The following is a 21,663-nucleotide window of genomic DNA, read 5'->3' on the forward strand; positions in this document are numbered from 1 at the left end:
AAGATAACATTTGTAAAATTTTCAAGTTTGAATTAGTCGCCAGTTTGGAGAGCTTTTTCCTATGCTGAAACTTACTGTTTTCTGAGCCCAGCTGCAAGGACCATGGCACTGTGATGATTAAAGCGTTTTATAATGGCAGCATTGCTACTCTCCTTTAAGGACTTTGAGGAGTTTGATGTGGATGGCACAGAGGAAACACCATAACCCTGCAAGTAAAGTAATTAACAGTTAAGTTATTCCAAACTAACTGCAGCATGGGGCACAGGTCACTTGCAGGTTTAAACTAATGTAAAGTAAATGGTGGATTCTCTGTAACTTGACATCTTCAAGCCACAATTTGAGGTCTTCAGTAACTCAACCAGAGGTTATGGGTCTATTATAGGAGTGGGTGGGTGAGGTTCTGTGGTCTGCAATGTGCAGGAGGTCAAACTAGATCATTTTGGTCCATTCTGACCTTCAAGTTTGAGTCTAAAAAGTGAGACCATTCCCTATTTTCCATTAGATCAGACATGTAGCAGTGATTCTGCATTTCCCATTTTCTGGGCTTTACTGAATGAACAGCATTGCAGTGTGGTTTAGAGGAATATACATAGTATTGGGAGTCCTCAGGGTCCTAATGCTGGCTCTACTGCTTATGTGCAGTGTGACCTCTTCACCTCTGCCTTGTTTCCCCATTTGTACGCTGGGGATAGCACTTCCCAACCTCACAGGGACGTTGAGAGCATTAATGCTTTTTTTGGACTTTCAACATGTAAACCTCTGTATAAATGCTAATTCTTTATTTTCAAACTGTTAGCTCCAATTACCAAATTCTTACAGAAGTTTATAGAAATCCAGTAGGCCAAGGACTGTTTAGTAAACAAATGAATAGGAATGTCGTTCACCAAATCTGTCGTCATATTTTAAATTTTATTAAGTGCTTAGGGATACAGCTTATATCATTGTAAAACAATATAAAGTTGTATTAATTTGCACTCTGACTCTAGCTACTAATTCTTCTGTTTTAACCATTAAGTCAATGGTATCTTTGGAACTATCAAACAAGCCTTTGCTGTGTGTGGTGCAAAGTACACCTCTATAACGCAACCTGATATAACACGAATTCAGATATAATGCGGTAAAGCAGCACTCCGGGGGCGGGGCTGCGCGCTTCAGTGGACAAAAGCAAGTTCGATATAACGCGGTTTCACCTATAACACGGTAAGATTTTTTGGCTGCCAAGGACAGCGTTATATCGGGGTAGAGGTGTATTTAGAATTTAATATTTTAAATTGATATTAAGAAGTGTTGTGTATATAGTTAACTTCATTTTAAGTAAATAAGTTGGACCAAAAACGTGGTAACTTTTATATTTATCTTCGCTTTGATCTTAATCTTCTGTATTGTAGGATTCCTGTTTACCAATGTCAGGTAGCCTCTAAATGGAAAGGATTAAATAAGGGGAGGTCTATTTTAAAATAAAAAAGCTGTACAAGAATACTTCTAGAAACAAAGTCAGATTTTATACCAGTGTGCTTAGGAAGCCAGCTGAGGTAATGCAGCGCCATCGAATAAAGAAAAGATGCATAGCACACAGACTGAGAATACAAGTTCTGATTCTCCATCCACTACCCCAATGTATATCAGAAGTAACTCTATGCAGTTACACTGGTGTAGAACTGATGTGATTAGAATCAGACCCAGAACATCAACACAAAGAGGAGACATTCAGTGAAAAATTAGCATTGGGCACCAGAAGTTATTCAGTGGAAAGTCTGTATTTTGGTATTGTTTGCAGTCCTTTAAGCTGATAAGTTGATCCAGTTTTAAAATGTGGAAAGTCTTACTTTTTTTGTTTTACAGTCTCTGTACTTACCTCATCTAACGATTTATCCTCCAAGGCCGTTAAATCTAGCAGTGGATTTTTCACCCCTTGAGACACCATTGTTTTTAACCCTATGAGAAGGAAAAAACCCAATGTCTTCTTGCAAAGTAGTATCTAAACAAGAATATCTGTCAACACTCAGGGCTGATAAAGTGTGAGCCTCCAAGTTATCTGGACTTCAGTACCTTTTTATGATTCCATAATTTTCTTACAAACATAGTACTAAATTAGACACCAATATATGTGCAGGAAATTTATTTCTAAAACAGCACTAGTTGTTGCCAAACTTGAATTTGTAGTTTATATCTAACTAAGCAACATGTAAGATATCTGGTACATTTTAGATTATATGGGTTTGCAGGAACCAGTGAACTGAACACTACAGGTATCAAAAAAAACAAGGCTGTATCTATTTTAGAACACAAGTATTTCTAAAAAGTACGACGATTTTTTTTTTAATCCTCCGAACATGTTCCGTGGTTGGGAAAAAGGGTATTGTCAGAAGGTTTTTCATGTGTCCAAGTGCTATTACGTGCAGTAACTTTCAGCCCTTTATAGCATCTATCATTAAAATCAGTCTTTTGCTCTATATTTTTGAAAGTTATTGCAGGAATTATTCTAACTAGTTCCAGATACTTCCACCCACAATTCTGAATATTTTCTAGTAATTCATCAATGGTACTGCCTTCAATATAAAGTATTATATTTAATGTTTAAATAGATAGTATTGACTAGTGGTTAGAACAGAGAACTGGAAGCCATAACTCCTATGTTCTATTTCCAATTCTGCCACTGTCTTACTGTGTGATCTTGGGTAAAACACTTAACTTTTTTATGCATCACTTTACACATCTGATGATGAGGTATGGCTTTTGTTTGTTTTTGCTTTGACAGTGTCCTTCAGCTGACAATCCCAGAATGAAAAGCATTCAGTATTAATATATTAAAGGATCTAATCTTCTCTCCATACATGTGTGTATCATTTGTGGATTATACACATGCATCAAGAGAAGATTACATTTTCAGAATATAACTGACGTTTTTCACCTCAAGGTCATGGTTTCAAATATGTCTCAGAACTGTGATGGTCAATGAAAGTAGAATGTATTCAAATGGCCTGTGAAAGAAACCAATCTTTATCCACTTTCTAGAGAACTGATTTATCACAAAACCCATATCTGTTGCAAGTCTCAGCAGAGACATCACAGAATAAATAGTCACCTGAACAAAACTATGCCCTACTATCAGAGGTATGGTTAAGGCCCCTTCGTTGTACATTATGAGGAAGCTTTCACTGACATTATCCATGCTGCATGAGTTGTGTATAAAAAGGATTTTCTAGTGCTGGCATCTTTTAAGCACTAATTTGTTTCTAAGCATTTTAGTACAGAACCTGAAATGTCTTCCATAATCAGATACTGTAAATATATAGGTTTCAGAGTAGCAGCTGTGTTAGTCTGTATCCACAAAAAGAAAAGGAGTACTTGTGGCGCCTTAGAGACTAACCAATTTATTTGAGTATAAGCATCCGATGAAGTGAGCTGTAGCTCATGAAAGCTTATGCTCAAATAAATTTGTTAGTCTCTAAGATGCCCCAAGTACTCCTTTTCTTTTTGTAAACATTCAGCGTGATCAACACTGTCTAAAGATTACATCACAGGTCTTGGCTCCTGTCATCTTGCAGCATTTATCAAATAACAGGACAAATACATAATTTTTAAAAATGAGAATGTTGGTTTTATCTGATTAATCTAATGTGGCTTTCAAAAACTTAGCTTTATTTTTTTAATTAATTTTGAAGTTTCAGTTTACTGTGGCTACCACCACAATCACCTATTGCAGAGAAAGAAAAGCTTACCTTTTTCATCCATTTTGGCACATTCAGCAAAGAGGTCTTTTGAGCCTGTATTTAGCCTATCTCGATGGAAGTAGTGAGACTGGAAAAATCGTGTCCAGAATTCTTTTTCCGTCATATTATGTGGAACATTTTCTGCATATTTCACTTTTACTGCGAACAAACCAAAGTGTGTTTAAGCTATTTTGCAATTCAAGATACTGTTTTAATTGTCGGTGTGTGATGGAAAATGACCAAAGCTTATGTTGAATAGGCGTAAACACTTACTAACAAAAGATATGGAGTTTGGATTTTAAAAAGAGATGGCAATTTATGCAACAAACTGAAGTTCTGTCATGCCCAACAATGCTTATTAGGTATTGGAAACAAACACCAATAGCCTATAAACTTTGAAAATGGTATAGCTGAGCACATCTGGAAAATTTCGAAGGTCAGAAGTCTAGTTATTTAAGAGGAATCCTTCCATATTGTTCCCAAGATGGACTGGTTCTTTTTCATCCAGGACTGATCAAACTAATGTCAGTATCAGGGTCCAATCTAGCATTTGTAAATCAGATAATTTACCAACAATCTCTCATTAGAAAATTTTAGAATCGTTAAAAAAAATCCTTCAAATGGAGAGTGGAACTTAGCATGAACATTTACTCATGGCTTAAAGGCAAAGCAAACTGAATAATTCCAGAGTCTCTTTTCAGCCTCAAGCCTTAAAATTAGGGCCGTCGAGTGATTAAAAAAATTAGTTGTGATTAATCGCATATTAATCAAACTCTTAAACCATGGAATACCATTTATTTAAATAGCTTGATATTTTCTACATTTTCAAATATATTGATTTCAATTACAACACAATACAAAGTATACAGTGCTCACTTTATTTTTTATTACAAATATTTGCACTGTAAAAAAATAGTATTTTTCAATTCACCTAGTACAAGTACTGTAGTGCAATCTCTTTATCATGGATGTTGACCATACAAATGTAAAATTATGTAAAAAAACCAAAACCCCTGCATTCAAAAATAAAAATGTAAAACTTTAGCGCATACAAGTCCACTCAGTTCTACTTCTTGTTCAGCCAATCGCTCAGACAAACAAGTTTGCTTACATTTGCAGGAGATAATGTCCACTTCTTGTTTACAGTATCACCTGAAAGTGAGAACAGGTGTTCGAATGGTACTATTGTAGCCGGCATGTGCCAGATGGACCAAAGATTCATAGGTCTCTTCATACTTCAACCACCATTTCAGAGGACATGCGTCCATGCTGATAACAGGTTCTGTTCGATAACCATCCAAAGCAGTGCAGACCAACACATGTTCATTTTCATCATCTGAGTCAGATGCCACCAGCAGAAGGTGGATTTTCTTTTTTGGTGGTTCGAGTTCTGTAGTTTCTGCATCAAAGTGTTGCTCTTCTAAGACTTCTGAAAGCATGCTCTACACCTCGTCTGTCTCAGATTTTGGAAGGCACTTCGGATTCTTAAACCTTGAGTAGAGTGCTGTAACTATCTTTAAAAATCTCACATTGGTACCTTCTTTGCGTTTTGTCAAATCTGCAGTGAAAGTGTTCTTAAAATGAACAACATGTGCTGGGTCATCATCTGAGACATCATGCTATAACATGAAATATATGGCAGAATACAGCTAAAACAGAGTAGGACACATAATTCTCCCCCAAGGAGTTCAGCCACAAATTTATTTAATGCATTATTTTTTTAATGAGCATCATTAGCATGGAAGCATGTCCTCTGGAATGGTGGCCAAAGCATGAAGGTGCATATGAATGTTTAGTATATCAGGCACGTAAATACCTTGCAATGCTGGCTACAAAAGTGCCATGTGAATGCCTGTTCTCTCTTTCCAGTGACATTGTAAACGAGAAGCAGGCAGCATTATCTCCTGTAAAATATAAAGAAACTTGTTTGTTTTAGCGATTGGCTGAACTAGAAGTAGGGCAGAGTGAACTTGTAGGCTCTACAGTTTTACATTTTGTGTTTAAGTGCAGTTATGTAACAACAACAAAAATCTACATTTGCAAGTTGCGCTTTCACCATAAAGAGATTGCACTATAGTATTTGTATGAGGTGAACTGAAAAATACTATTTCTTGTTTGTTTAATTACAAATATTTGCACTGTAAAAATGGCAAAGTGAGCACTGTCTACTTCGCATACTGTGTTGTAATTTAAATCAATATATTTGAAAATGTAGAAAAACATCCAAAAATATTTAATACATTTCAGTTGGTATTCTATTGTTTAACAGTGCAATTAAAACTGCAACTAATATTTTTAATTGCATGAGTTAACTGCGATTAATCGACAGCCCTAAAATATTTCCAGAACCTACAAAAAACACCACACTGAAGTAAGGAAGTAAGACCACATAAGAAGTGCAGAAGGGAGTAGGAGGAAATGTTCAGAAGCCCTGTACATTTTACCAACAGAAACAAGTGTAGGACTAACCCTCTAGTCTTCTAATGATAAAACATAAAATCAACTTGGCGTGCTTTGTATCACATATGTATTGATTTTTCTGCCTACCTGCAGGATAAGTCCTGAATATGGATTCAATAATATCTGAAGTTAAGTTATACCTCAGACCATTGCAGCCATCTGTTTGAGGCCGAACATCAGCCTATGGGAATAACATAAGAATATTGTCAAACTGGGTAAAATCTTGTTATGGGTTGAGTTAAAACTTTGTTAAAACTGATGTGTGAACCCACATTTAAGATAGCTGTAAGAGAGAATTAACCTATATAAACAAAAACAATAGTAGTAGAGTGGGTAGTGGTTTTTTTTTTTTTTTAAGCCACAGTACAAAATGAAGAGCAGCTTTGATTGTCTCTTAAGGAAACTAATTTGCTTACAGCCAATGTCTTTCATTATAAAATTGTCTTTTCAGTTGGGAAGAATGATTTATCAATTTAAAAAAAAAAAAAAAGGACTGAATACACACTTCTTGGCTAAGAAAAGAGCCTACAAATATCTGACGGTATAAAGAAAAAGGGCAGAGGAAGTATCATACAAGGAGTAAGAAAATGAAATAGAGAAAAATTTAGGTTAGATATCAGGAAAATCTTTCAGATAGAGCGGTATAACAGAATATGGAAGTGTAACAGGAAATAGAGGAAACCTCCTTTCTCATTACATTTATAAATAGACCAGACAGAACACTTTAGGGTATATGCAGAGAACAATCCTGCACTGACAAGGAGATTGGCTTAACTTCTGAGACTATGGAAAGATAATGGATACTCTTGTTTAGAATTGGGGAATTTCACTTACAAAAAACACCACATTAAAACTCAAGGCAGGGCCTTTTTTTTGTATTGCATTAGGTAGAAAAAGATTTCAAAGCAAATTGTATTTGGGGTAAAATTTAAATTCATCCACATTTTACAGAGAAAGTCTAGTCAAGAAATAAATGTTTTTGTTTTAAAATCCTTCCTATGCTATGTAGGTCAAACGTACCAGAAAAGCTGCAGAGATGCCCACATCCTGCTTACTAGGTGCCACAGAATTATCCACAGCATTCAAGCTTAAACGGTTGGCCCAGAATTCTTCAGCACTAATTACTTGGCTCACAACGAGATCTTTATAAAGCTGAAACAAAACAGGATCTTCTTGCAGCATTCTAGTAAAAGAATGTATTGAATAAAATTGAAACATTCCACACTAATTCGGCAGGATTTCCACGTCAATAAGCCATATGGGTTCCTGAAGCGAACAGATCAGTGAGGTAAGAAACGCACAGCATTGTCAAATAAAAGTTAATTAGTTGTACAAGTGAGATATTGAGGCCAATACTACTATTCATATTGGCCAAAGGGGAGAGACTAAGGGTTTGTCCGCATGGGGACACTCAGTTGATTTGTTTTCACTTCCCTGAAAGTGTGAAGTTCACCAGCATTAGTTTAAAAGGCATTAAACCCCTGTGTGGTCACTCATTCAGAAGTAAAATGGCCGTAGTTCGCTGTAGCTTAATCCTCACTTAAGAAGAGTCTACCCAGGTTTAATGTGTTTTAATTTATGCACTGTAATTTCACATCTTTAGTTGATTCATCTTAACTTTTGTGAGTGTCCTTGTGTAGACAAGCCCTAAACAGAAACAAAGCTGCTGGATGAGGGATAGTTTTAATGGGCAAAAATGGTGATCCCTAGAGAGAAGTTAATACAAGACAGCACCCACAAAAAGAAAAAAGTTACTTGCCTTATAGTAACTGGAGTTTGAAAGCTGTTGTCAATGTATAGTCACTCTTGGTGCCCATGGGGTTGAGATCGGAGTCTTAGTCTTTTGGCCAGCACTATCCAGTGGGGATGCACATGCACCCTGAGTATCTTCATGTTCCTGTTCCAAGGACATAAAGGGCAGAGCATGCCCAACTACCACTATTTCCTTCACCATCACAGAATCCGGATGTTCTAGGACTCCATAGTAGCAGGGAAGAAGGATGGGTCACGGAATATACATGGAAAACACATTTCAAAGAATTTTTTTTTCCCTAAGTGGTTATTGATAAATATTCCATTCTTGATGACTCACAAGCAGTGACCTGACGCAAGTAGGTAGGTGCCTGGAGTTTACTTAAAGATTGAAGCACAGCACCAGACCTCAATGCTTCTACCAGGGAATACGTTTACTAAAATATGGATTGAACCACAAATAACTTCTTTTCAGGTGTCTGAAACAGGTATGCTTTGCCAGGCAGCTGTTAAGTACCTAAACTAGCTAATTTGTAACAAATCTTAATATAGACTGAACACACATGGATAGCCTCTGGGCTGATGCTGCTCGACCTTTCATTTTCTCAGCAAATGCTGTAAATTGATTCGGAGAGGTCCTGAAGGATTTAGTCCTTTGCAAATAAATGGATAGAGCTCTGCAAATAATTTAAGGTGTGCAGCCTAACCTCCCCCTGATTAATATGTAATTTAGGGAAGAATATTGGTAAGTGAATCATTTGGGCAAGAACTTGGGATGGGGTGTAAGTGATACCTTATCTCTAAGAAATACGGTATAGGGAGGTCCTGTCATAAGAGCCTGTATTGTCCCAACTCTAATTAGCTGATGTAACTGCTATTAAAAAGGATGTTTTCATAGATAAGTCAAGCACAGGGCTAAAGGTTCAAATGGGAGGAGGGGGAAGAGCATTAAGTATGCCACAACCACATTAAGGTCCCGGGAGGTTTCCTTACTAGTGGAAAAACATATAAGGCCTTTAAGGAATTACACCACAAGGGGGTGAGGAAGGTGTAATAAGCAGAAGGGGCTATGAGGTGCACTCTAACAGAGCTAATCAACAGTCCAAAACTCTTTAGAGCAAGCAAGCAATCCAAAAGAGGAGGGACCTGGTTGTCAATAGGCTGTGATTCACGTTGTTTACAGCAAATCTTGGATCTTTTCCATTTAGCAGTATAAATTAGTCCTATTCTGGACTAACACATGTTCCTCAGATGTCCAGAATGATCTGTCTGACGACATCCACTCAGTAGCCAAGCAGTGAGATGGAGGGAGGCTGGATTTGGATGCGAGTTGTTCATGTTGTCTTGAGAGATTAAGTTTGATAGAAGAGGAAAGGTTTTCAGTGGATGAACTGGTAACAGCATCAGCTTCAGGTACCAAAGCTATCTCAGCCAGGTGGGAGCTATCATGATGACTGTGGCCGCATCCTAACTGCTATTCCTCAGCACCATGGGAATCAGGGATTGGCTTGTAAGCATACATCATCCCTGGTAAATCACTGAATAAGGAATGTTTAACAGAGATCCTGGAGCAGAATCTGACATACTACTTGCTCTTGTCTGTTGTGAGTAGGTCTATTGAAGGATGCAGCAGAAAACAGAATCCTTGATCATCCACTGGTGGTCTGATGAAAAATGTCTGCTCTAGCAGAACATTTGAGCTTTCTGTAGACCTGGAAGATACCTGGTGTTAAATGCACCAGTTCCATAGCAAAACCACGTCCTTCTGCCATAATGGGGATGAACAGGCCCCTCCCTGCCTGTTTATATAAAACGTGGCCATTGTGTTGTATTTCATAACTTGACCAGTCAGTCCTTGAGTCAATGGTAGGAACATGGCCCAGGCTTTGTGAAGAGCTCTGAGCTCCAATATGTTTATATGTAGTAGAATCTCCTGATGATGGTCCAGGTATGCTCCCAAACCCTGAAAGGGACAGGAAGATGGAGTGGGCATAGTATGGAACTGTAGAGAATATCCGTTATCAGGTTCCAAGACTCCTTGAAAAACTGAAGGAGATTCCCAATTGCATGTGTGTAGGGAGTGGCACAAGAAGGAAGGGTGTTGATCCAGTAGACCGATCAGAGCGACTCTCAACCAGCCGATTGAAATAATAATTTAGATAGACGGAGAATGGGATGAAGTCATAGCCAAGACAAGAGAGCTCCTTTTATGAAAATGCTGCCTCGTTCTTGGAAGCTTTGAGTTTCTCTGGTGAAAGAAGGTACCAGATGATGGTCTCTGTTTGGCATAAGTGTGAAGTCTTCCCTATTTTGTCCAGGGGAGAGTCTTCCCTGCCTGAATCAGAGGCTGGGTGCATTGAGTGGTCTAACAAAAAAAAAAAAAAAAAGTAAGAAATCCCAAATCTTTAAAGTCCTTTGGGCCATAATTAACTTAACTCGAGGTGTCTGGACTAATGGGATCAGGTGATAGTAAGTTGAACATCTGGGCCTCATAAAAAGGCTTGAGAGAGAACAGTTGGAGAGAAAGCTTTGCCAGAGGCCCCAGACAACAAGAAACTCCTGGAGGGATAAGGAACCAAAGGGAGCAAGTTAAGCTCCTATGGGCGGCCTTGAGCTATGAGTTTGCAAGAAGGTCCTTGGGATGAGACACACTGGGGGGGAACTTACTATGAAAATGACTCCAGGAAAAGCAGCCTAAAAATCAGTGCTGTATTACAGCCACAGGGAAGGATTTAAAGTATGGCTGTCAATCACAGTTAATGCTTGTGTTTAACAAAATTAACATGTTAATAGTTTTAACAGTATTAATTGCATACCTCTGGAAGGGGAAGGAGGCATCGGCTGTGGAGGGACCCTACAGTGCCCAGTCAGGTGCAGTAACCCAATCTGCCTCCGGAGGGCAGGAAGAGGAGAGAAGAGAAGAGAAGAGGAAGTGGCTATCATCCCAGCTCCGGTGGAGAGGAAGGGATCCTGACCCTGCTGTGCCCCACTGCCCCCAGCCGGCCCCTCGCTCTGGCGACCAACCTCCCCGCACACCCTATTGTCCTTGGCCGGCTCCTTGCTCTGGGGACTACCCCCTCTGTGTTCCATTGCCCTGACTGGCCCCTTGCTCCTGGGGGACACCCCACAGAGAACAGAGGCCTGGTGAGCTCAGCCTCCCTGCACCAGCCTCTACAGTACTTGTATGAGGTGAATTGAAATACTATTTATTTTGTTTATCTTCTTTGCAGTGCAAATATTTGTAATAAAAAATATAAAGTGAGCACTGTACACTTTTTATTGTGTTGTAATTGAAATCAATCTTTGAAAATGTACAAAACATCCTAAAATATTAAATAGAATACCACTTATTTAAACAGTGCTATTAAAACTGATTAATTGCAATTAATTTGTTTAATAGCTTGACAGCCCTAATTTAAAGGTGGCCCAGAAGAGGCTGAGAACAGAATCCAGAAGGTGGGCTGAAGAGTAACCCAAAAGGGGCAGAAGAATTGTTTGTCTGACCTTCTGGTTGGACCTTTGCTATCCAAGAGCGAGACTGAACTTTAAGTGTGACCAGGCCGTAGCACCAGGTTGCTTGAAGAATATGACCGCTGCAAAACAGATCAGCCAACAAAAGGAAGCGCGGGACTGGAAGAACCACTGCGATGTTATGTACTGACATGAGCAGGAGCTCTGACAGCAACTTTCACCCAACAACAGTCTTGCACAGTGAGTGTCTATCAGAGATATGAGCCTTTCCAAGACAAAAAGGCATCTGGGATGCCCATTGTTAACTGGAATTGCTGCCTGGCAAAAGGGACAATACTTAAAGCCATGTAGTTTAATCCGTACTGACAAGCACATCCTGATCAGAGGTTCAGGGGGAGGGAGGGAGGGAATCAAAATAAGGAAGGTAAACATTTCCAAAATCAAGTAACTATCCTAGCACTAATATAAATATATATACACAATTATCTATAAAGATTATGAAAAAGGTTGCATTGAGACCTGGACACTGAGGAGCTCCATTTTGCAGTTATGGATGGTGAGAAGGAACTGAGCGGCAGAGGGACCCACTCTGCCCTTCGTGTCCTTGGTACAAGGACACTTAAGGTGCACGTGTAGCCCCAAAGGACAATGCTGGCCAAAAAAGACTCCAGTCCAAGCACATGCTCAGCAAGCAGAATATATAAATATGGAGAACTCAAATAGCCTATGTTTAGTTTCTTGTAGGCAGTGTATTTATTGCACCTCACATGTTAAGACAGTTAAAGAAGAATTTCCTACTCAAATTCTCACATTACCCATCAGAAATTCTAATCTAGAAATACTACAGAAGTAGACAGAAATCAGTTTGAGAAGGTTATTTAGAAAGGGGTAGTTTAAAAAAAGCCTAATTACTAATGACATAGCAAATTCTAACCTGCAAACCCTCCATCATGTCCTTTCTAAATAGATACAAAGAAAAATTCTATTTTTTTTTTAAAATACAAACCTGGAGTTTTCCCAATACTTCAAAATTATACAGCTGTTCCTACTCTTTAAAAATACTGTAATATTTAATGAACTGTGCACTCAAGTCTTATTTGCCATCCCGCTGAACACAAGTCTATTTAGAAAAATGGTATAGCTATGTTCAATTTAGGAAGGAAACTGATTGGATAGAAAAAGTATTTGTATTCCAGGATTGGGGAGGAAATGAATAGATTCCAATGCATCACTTATCTTGCTCCACTTGTCTGCTAGAAAGAAGTAATTTCTAGTCTCTCTCTGAAATCCATTGATCCTTATAAGGTAACAGGTTACTCACAAAGCTTTTAACAAAATAAATGGCTTGCTTACATAAGTCCTGTGAAATGAAAACATGCCCAGAGGAATTTCACCAGAATCTAAAGCCAACAGATTTTTACTACTGAAGTAGAACACAAAAAGCATTTTTGTGCTACAGCAATATAGCTCAAGAACTGTTCACAAGTCATAATTACAACATAAATGTTTCTTAGAGAGGGGGAAATGACAGATTCTTTTTTGAAGATCTTCTCCTTCTCCCCTCCCACTTTACCTGTTCTTTTCCTCAAGTTCTTTATTTGCTTTCCTCTTGAATTTGGGTAACAGCTGCTGAAGAAGGTCCTTCACTGCATCTCGCTCCTTCACTGCTGTGCTTTCATTAGAGAAGTGGAAGTTGGTTGTGTCCCCTGCATGCAGTACCAGCTGTAGCTGAATTTTAGCCTTTCCTTCCGGACTGATTTTCTGGCCTAGAATATATAAAGAACAGCAATTAGTGATACAAGTACATTTATGTAACAAACTTTCTCCACAGATCATTCATTTATATGCCGTTGTCGGTATCATCCCATTAAATCCTGATACCCCACATTGGTGGTATTATAGCACATTTCTTCCAGCCCTGGAAGAGAAGCATGCAGCTGCCTCTACAAGTTAGCTTTAAAAGCTGCATCTCACTTTTCCCCACTGCAACCAAAGACATCCTGGCCCAGATCCTGAGCTGCAGCAGAGCACTCCTTGGCCACCTTTATGTTCCACTTTTGCTAGTTTTCTAGCAAAACTCAGAGCAGCCCTCAGAGTTTCTGTTCCCTCCAAGTTGCAGGACCTAGCAGTGGCCCCATGGTGCTGCTTAGAGCAGCTGGAGATCACTAAGGCATAAGGATACCTGAGCCCTTCCTCCTTTCCCATAGCCACAGAGAAAAAGGAGATACAGGACCAACTAGGGGAGATGGACACCGCCCATAGTGAATATCTACCTGCTTCTACATTGAGGCATTATCTTATTTGCATTGCTTCCCTAAAACCCGCAAAAACTGCCCTACCACACCTCAAGATCTGAGCCCCTTTCTCCAATATAATCCCACTGTATACCAGATTTTAATCTAGATTTTCAAAGATGAGAGGCTAGTATAATGAACCATCAGACCACATAACTCTACCAAACTTTAATCAATTTATTGTGAGCTGGGTTTTATAGAATAGACTGTGGCAGAGCTAGATGCACATCCTAATTAGCCAAAAATGGGTTAGATAGTTCCCTCTTGGGCCCCATAAATCCTGTATCCTCCAAACACGACATATGGCCTCGTGATTTTCCATTAGGCTACAATACATATTTCTGCTTCCAAGCGATTGCAGAGATTAACAAATTGGAAAAATGAAAAAAAAAAATTAAGAAATTTGGGGTCTATATTAAAAACACCTGAAAATTTTTTGAATTGCAGAATCTTCTATGCCTGTAATTTACTCCTGGTTCCACTCATGCTTGCCAGAAAGAATAATCTAATGAAATGCCCAAATTGGCCAAATACATGTGAAATAAGGTTTGAGTTTTATTTAAATATTTACTGATAATTTGCATACAAGAGCAATAGATAAAATAGAAAGTGCTTTCACTTACATTTTATATCTGCATACATATGGCTGACTGTGAATCGGTCTTTGCCTTCAGGTGCCCATGCTATCCTTTCAGCCATAAGGTAGAGAGCCCCATCCTGTTTCTTTTGACGCACCTTCTTCACTATCAGTAACACTTCCTCAGATGATGTTGCCATGATGGCTATAAGGTGCTATTAAAAGCACATGGTACTGTTAGTTTCTTAATTCAATAGCAATTAGTACAGTATTTCCATTGACCGATTTTTCCCCCAGTATTCGAACTTGTTTCAAGGCATTAAGACTTGCATTTTCACTTCAATACTTACATTCTGTAAACTAACAGCAGCATACAGTCACTGTCCAAGCCTTATGAGACACACTCTGAGCTTCACTTTATACATGCAGTCAAACATTTTCGGATTAAATACAATAATCACATACAAATATAATAATCCACAGCCATATTATACCTAGATTTCTTTTCCAATCCTCCTTGTGCTCCAGCTACACCTACATTTAATCTAATTCCTATATTTTCTATTTCTCTTTTATGTTTCTTTACTGGTTTGTCCAGTTGTGAAGAGGGCTTATACCTCAGAGAGCATGTACATTCCAAATCCCCTGTGGCATTTCATAATGCTTTCCTTCTGTGATAGGAACTCTATATGTTAAAACTATTTGGAAGGGGAGAGGGACGAAAGTATCGTAGACTTACACGTTCTTGCAACTGTGTACCTCCCAAGTAAAAAAGATGAACCAGTTACTTTCCCCTTCCTTCAGCACGATCCACTGATTACCATGCAAGACTTGAATGAGACTTCAGACACAATCATAATTTTAACTGGCCTATTTATTTTGTTCCAAAAATACTCAGGATCTAATCTTGCAACAACAGAAAAGAATGTTTCAGAGCAGCAGCCGTGTTAGTCTGTATTCGCAAAAAGAAAAGGAGTACTTGTGGCACCTTAGAGACTAACAAATTTATTTGAGCATAAGCTTTCGTGAGCTTCAGCTCACTTTTTCGGATGCAGTGCTTAAAAGCTCACGAAAGCTTATGCTCAAATAAATTTATTATTCTCTAAGGTGCCACAAGTACTCCTTTTCTTTTTGCAGAAAAGAATGAGAGTTTTGTCATTGACTTCAATAAGATCTTTTGTAATTGTGAGGAAGGATAATGGGAGTGCCAATATCTTTTTTCCTTTATAGTTTTCCCAATCTTAAATTTCTCAAGAGAACAGATAAACAGTAACATACAATTTTTATTGTATTCCATCACTACACATTTCACTCCTATCAGAATGACATGAAGTTTCCCTCAGTACTATATCCTTTACATATTTTATTCCCATCCTACTCCTGCAGTTTTATTTGCCATGTACCTTACTGCCCCCTCCTTACTTTGCTACGAGTGTATTAAGTAGTTTTAGAAATCCCTTCAATACTTTGAATATGTACATGTACATTTGCTTATTTTAATTGCCAAGATCTACATCAATACTTTAAAAGAACATCTGTACCATATTTTACCACGTATTAATAGGCATCAGAAACCAATATACATATCCATTTATACTTACGTATGGATATGTTTTTAAACTGGATTTTAAATACTGTACAATGTTGAAAATAAAAATCTAATGGTTTTAAATTTGAACATCTATATAGATAATTAGTAATGACCAGCGCTCTGCTCAATGAAAATCTTATAAGCTGAGCAATCAGACAAGTGTATTAAGTACAATATTTATGAGAGAAGATGTTTAGTAGAAGATGTATCTGCACGTAGGCTTTGGTCCAGAACCAGATCAACAGTTTTGCTATTGACTTCAATGCTGCAGTATTGGGCGCTTATATGATTTCTGCCTGTTTGTGACAAAACTGTGGTTATCACTAGAATACTTAGTATTTAGGGTGCTATAGCTAGAGAAGTTCTGGTAATACTTTGCTTCAGAGGCAAAATGAGACATGTATGAAGCCAGGATTTCAAGAGAGCACCCAGGATATTCTGTGCCATTTCCCCTTCCCCCCAATACCACTATTCTTTCCTGGTATTATTTAGGAAACCCATCTCCTTTAAGATTTAAAACCTTCCCAGCTCTGGCTCTGCAGCCTCCCACAGGATTCTTACCCTTGCTGGAAGTAAGAGATTTGGCCATAGAATGAGAACTTCAATGTTTTCTCAATAGTGTAGATTTTAACAATTTTTTCACTTGTTATTTTTAAATTATATACCCCACGTTTACTACAGTTGAAAGAGGGCACAACTGCACTAAAGGCGATGGACTTCAAATCACGCTGAATTGAGATGAATTAAAGGCATTTTCATGCTTAGGCTTAGCCTATTGTGCAGTTATACTTTCTCAGCTAGGTAATGTTTCCTCTATAAACAACTGATTTTCCAAATGAGAAAAAAATATCAGCTGTTCCTGATTTATCTAACAAAGACAATATTTCTGGCACTGTACTTTGCAGTGTGCAGCTTCTGAATGCATAATATCCCACAAGTAGCTTGTTCCATTGTCTGGGAAACTGAATGCACTAAATCAGTGCTCTTCTGTTCGTTTTTGGTCATTGCTACTTCTTTTCCTTTCATGCCTCTGTAATAACTGCACTTTAAAGATGACAGCTCTGACATAACTCTGTCTGCAAACTACTTGCAAGCAGCAAACATTATCCAAGATAGGGGGAAAAAAACCCTGGAGTCCTCTTTAAACAGTGCATTAAGAATCAAAATATTTCACTAATCAGGGTTTAAAAAAATACTATACACCTACAACCTAACAAGACAAAATGGCTCCACCAGTTCGGTTCTGAGGTATTACTAAAATAGAAATCCAAATGCTTCTCCTCTAATTGCTGGTGGGAAAACTCTCTTTTGTATCATCTCTAGATAATAAGTGTCTTCTCCACCATTTAAAACTTTCTAGCTGCTGTGAGGGAGGAAAAATTTCCCAATACTCTACCCCCCCCAACTCCCTTTTTTGGGGCACTTTCTCTTGAATGTCTGCAGCAGCACTGTGAAAGTGACATGATTCATGACAATATCACTGCTGCTCCCAGGGGTCTGAACTACAGTTGTCAAGCTAACAAGTTTTGTTAATTTTAATCTACTGTTTTTTTTAGCAAAACTATAAATTAGCAGTAAAGGCATTGGAGTTGTCTAGCTGAAACTCAGAAAGATGGCTCTTTGTCAGTTTACACTTGCTTCAAATTTGAAAGATTACCTTTGCAACCCTGAAGGATAGAAACCCAGTTTTATTTAAAAGCTTTAATTCTGCAGAAATTGATAGTTAAGAGACCCCCACTCAAGACCGGTAAGTGGACTTTACATGCCAAGTACTAAGCAATATGAAAAGACAACTTGTTAGACACAGGTTTTCGCTGCTTTGCATAGACATGTATCTCTGATAGTAACTTATCTATGAAACATGAGGTTATGTTGTTGAACATTTGTGTTCTGCAACAGGGCCTTTGAAATAATAAAATAGGTAATATTTTCAAAAAGCATGTAGATAAATCAGTGGTTCCAACTTGTGGGTAGGACTCCATGGAGGAGGCACAAAACTTCTCCCAGGACTGACACTTTCAGCTGTACATGACTACTGACACCACTCATCCCGCAGCATAAGTGGTGTGTTAAAAAAACGAAAACAAAGGAAGACTGAGCTGCAAGGGTTGTTTATTTCCCAGCCCATTTCTGAATATTCCCCATGAAATTGGGAAAGGAGGGGTAAATGCAGCATGTGAAGGGTCCAGCAAAAATTGGACCGCAGAAGTGGGGAAAAGGATCTTCAACATACCCACTTTCATTTCCCTAGTTGGTGGATTAAGTCAGGCAGAGACAAGCTAGCAGCTACTTTTAAGCCACCTGCCTGGCTTCTTTGTTTCTCTTTAATTAGCTCTCCCCTACCATTCCTTTTCTCTGCTCCTTCTAGAGTAGCCAAGTAACATAGTGGCACCAGGGGATCTTGCCTATTCCCCTCCCACATGGATTGCTTTGGCAAGTGAGATTTGGATAGAGAAGAGAGGCCTCCAGTACCCCTGCTAATAGTCCTGATTTGGCTGAGACAAAAATGGGTTTTGAAATGGTCCTAGGCTTCTATGACAGGTGAACAAGAAAGGGAGCTCATCTGTCATTTTACTGTAAGGAAGGGTAGAGCACAACAAGTTGTTCTTATTAGGTAAGCAAGGCAACAAGCTGAAGAACTCTGGAACTTATGTTTTGGCCTGTCTACACAATAAGTCTGAACCCCTGGCATGGTTAGAAGCTTCTGTGGTCTAATGTAGTAAAAATTTTAGTTGCAGTTAGACTAGAAGAAACAACACATTATTTGCTTAAGTGAGAGAGAAAACTAAGATGTGAATGTGTGTCAGATGCCACCACTTTTTAAATCGGTGGAATTTTCTTTTAGATTTTGGAAAAGGGAGAGTGGTGCTATCATTTCTTTGCCTTTAAATTACTTTCTATATAGGCCTAATGGCTGTAATCTCCAGCTAAATTTCCCAATATCAAACCTCTGAATCTTGAAGTTTCATTTCAACTACAGTTTCAAGGTCACAAGTAAAAGGAATACCGTAGTTTCCTGCCCTCTTTGGTACTTCTCGCTATCTTGGATTTTATGGCAAGACAGCAATGCTGAACAATAGACAATTACTGGTGACATTTCCATCTCTCTCCTTCCTTAACTTTTTGTTCCAGTTTTATCCCTCCCTTTCCCAAGTTTCAGTGTCTCATGTATACACCAAACAGAAAAAGATCACCCAATCTGTTGATGCCATCTGTGCTTCTGCACAGGGGTGCTTTTATCAGCAGAAACAGCACAGAGCACGGAGTGGTGACCAGGGTCAACTGGGCTAGCAGCAGCACACGGAGATGTGAGCAGACCCACCTCAGTCAAAACACGTGGCAACAGGGTCTCAAATGGGAGGCTGATTCTTTTAAGGAAAAGAAAATGTAGGGAGGGAGGAGGTAAGCCTCACAACTATTTACAGAACTATAACCTAAACCTTGATCCTACCAGCTGCTCCACACAAGCAGACGTTCACACCCACATGGGGTTCTGCAGAGGCGCAGAAGTCCACCTGCATAAAGCAGCTTGCGTGATCAAGGTATATACTTTAGGGAGGCACAGCATGATTATCTGAGCTGGGTTGCAACCAGACCATCAGGCATCAAATCCTGATCATTACACAACGGCATTTTTTTATCTTTAACAAACACACGAGCAGGACCTTGGTTTTACCTCATTTGGAAGGGCACGGGGTCAGCAGGGCAACATTCCCACACGTTACACACTGCTGGATCAGTCCCACCTCAGAGAGAGGAACATGTTCCTGCCACCACGCGCCCCTGGGTCCTCTCCCGCCCAGCTTGCCCTGTCATTCCCTCAACCCGGCTGCACGCCCTCCCCCACATCCGAGCACACCGCGTGTGTCAATAAATCCCCGGCCGCATCTCGCTCAGCGGTAGCCCCGAGGGCAGGACAAGCCGAGCCGCCCTCGCCCGGCGATAGCTGGGGAGCCCGGAGCAGCGGGGGCCGGAGGCGGCCGGAACGCGTTGTGCTCTCGGGCTGTCAACGCCGGCACGCAGGTGCCTCGCTCCCCGCCAGGAGCCAGCACAGGGACCCCGGCCCGGCCCGGCCCATCCCCTCCCGCACAGACACGAGCCCCCGCCTGGGGAGAAGCCCCGCTGCCCCAGCCCGCCCGGGAGACTCCGCCGAGCCCCTGGACACCGTCCAGACTCCTACCGTGCGGGCGGCTGCTCAGGCCCCAGGCCGCCGCTGGCTGTTGCTGCCGCCGGGTGCGGGCGCGGCGGGATGAGAGGGCGGGTGGCGCTGGGCACTGACTCCAGCCGCTGCCGGTGCCGCTACTCGGGGGGTCTCGCCGCCTCCTCTTCCATGGGGCGGCCAAACTGGTCAGCAAGGGCACGTGACCGGAACTAGCTAAAGTCCCGCGACGCACAGAGGGAGACCGGGTCACGTGACGGGGGAGACTGGTGTCGCCATGACACCTCCCGGTCACATGACAGGTTCTCCCCGCCACAATCACTATCCTGCATCACGTGATGGTTTCTCCCTTCCCCCTCCCGTCGCCATGACAGTGCGCGGGAGGGGGTGGTGACCAGGTACCAACAACGCGGCTGCCACCGTCCGATCCCTCCCATCCCGGTCACCCGGCCCCGAAGAGTGAGGAGTCCGGCTCCGTCCCTTTCGTTCCGCCTGTTCGGTCCTGTCTGTTCCGCTCCGGGGTACCGCGGCGCTGAGGGGGGGCGGGGACTTCCCTAGGCAACCGCCCGAGGGGGGAGGGGTGAAAAGAGCGTAACCGTCACGTGACGGGGGGGGGGGGAGAAGTTGTGTGCGCGTGACGCACTGTTTTGCGGGCGCGCGCGCGAGCTGACGTGTTTCAGGTAGGCTGGGGAAGGATCGCGTGCCGTGGGGGCGGGGCCGGAGAAAGCAGCTGACGGGGCTGGCCAGGTTGGAGTTCGGTGGGTGAGTGTCCGCGCGGGGAGCTGGGCCAGGGTCTGGGCAGCAGCAGCGCTGGGGCCCAAGCATCGTGCAGTGGGTGGGTCCCATCCGTTTCCTGCCTCCCCCTGGCCCGGTGCCGTGGTGTGACTGGCGCCCAGCTCCTCTGCCTAGGCAGTGCTGGCTCTCGCAGGGGCTGTCGTGCTCCCCGGCTCCCTCCCCTGGCTGCCACAGCGAGCACTGCAGCGCCAGCAACCCCCAGAGGGCGAGAGCCACCCTCTGCAAACTGACAGGTTTCAGAGTAACAGCCGTGTTAGTCTGTCTTCGCAAAAAGAAAAGGAGGACTTGTGGCACCTTAGAGACTAACCAATTTATTTGAGCATGAGCTTTCGTGAGCTACAGCTCACTTCATCGGATGCATACCGTGGAAACTGCAGCAGACATTATATACACACAGAGACCATGAAACAATACCTCCTCCCACCCCACTGTCCTGCTGGTAATAGCTTATGTAAAGTGATCATCAAGTTGGGCCATTTCCAGCACAAATCCAGGTTTTTTGGAGGGGGGTGAGGGGGTGAGAGAACCTGGGTTTGTGCTGGAAATGGCCCACCTTGATTATCATACACATTGTGAAGAGAGTGGTCACTTTGGATGGGCTATTACCAGCAGGAGAGTGAGTTTGTGTGTGTGGGGGGGGGGGGGGGGGGAGGGTGAGAAAACCTGGATTTGTGCTGGAAATGGCCCAACTTGATGATCACTTTACATAAGCTATTACCAGCAGGACAGTGGGGTGAGAGGAGGTATTGTTTCATGGTCTCTGTGTGTATGTAATGTCTTCTGCAGTTTCCACAGTATGCATCCGATGAAGTGAGCTGTAGCTCACGAAAGCTCATGCTCAAATAAATTGG

At 41.1% G+C, this 21,663-nt stretch overlaps 2 protein-coding genes across 8 annotated transcripts in view; one reads left to right on the forward strand and one right to left on the reverse strand.

Annotated features, from left to right (window-relative positions):
- Positions 1-20,253, reverse strand: part of GTF2H1 (general transcription factor IIH subunit 1) — a 35,918-nt gene extending 15,665 nt beyond the window's left edge. Inside the window, exons 1-8 of the mRNA XM_077818314.1 lie at positions 20,039-20,253; positions 14,314-14,482; positions 12,970-13,162; positions 7,194-7,356; positions 6,261-6,354; positions 3,723-3,872; positions 1,856-1,935; positions 76-206 (exon numbers count right to left, since the gene is read on the reverse strand). Coding sequence (XP_077674440.1) covers positions 76-206; positions 1,856-1,935; positions 3,723-3,872; positions 6,261-6,354; positions 7,194-7,356; positions 12,970-13,162; positions 14,314-14,467 — 965 coding nt within the window. The 5' untranslated portion in view covers positions 14,468-14,482; positions 20,039-20,253. The remainder of the gene's footprint in view (positions 1-75; positions 207-1,855; positions 1,936-3,722; positions 3,873-6,260; positions 6,355-7,193; positions 7,357-12,969; positions 13,163-14,313; positions 14,483-20,038) is intronic.
- Positions 20,254-20,353: 100 nt separating this feature from the next.
- Positions 20,354-21,663, forward strand: part of HPS5 (HPS5 biogenesis of lysosomal organelles complex 2 subunit 2) — a 42,702-nt gene continuing 41,392 nt past the window's right edge. For 3 of the 7 annotated variants that reach the window (XM_077818307.1, XM_077818312.1, XM_077818313.1), the window contains exon 1: positions 20,656-20,779. The gene's annotated coding sequence lies outside the window, so the exon portion shown is untranslated. Of the gene's footprint in view, positions 20,539-20,655; positions 20,780-21,663 lie in introns of those variants that run through there. The other 4 variants (XM_077818310.1, XM_077818308.1, XM_077818309.1 and 1 more) reach the window with 4 other exon arrangements.

Source organism: Eretmochelys imbricata, chromosome 6 (assembly GCF_965152235.1).
Source record: "Eretmochelys imbricata isolate rEreImb1 chromosome 6, rEreImb1.hap1, whole genome shotgun sequence".
NCBI classification, from domain to species: domain Eukaryota; kingdom Metazoa; phylum Chordata; order Testudines; family Cheloniidae; genus Eretmochelys; species Eretmochelys imbricata.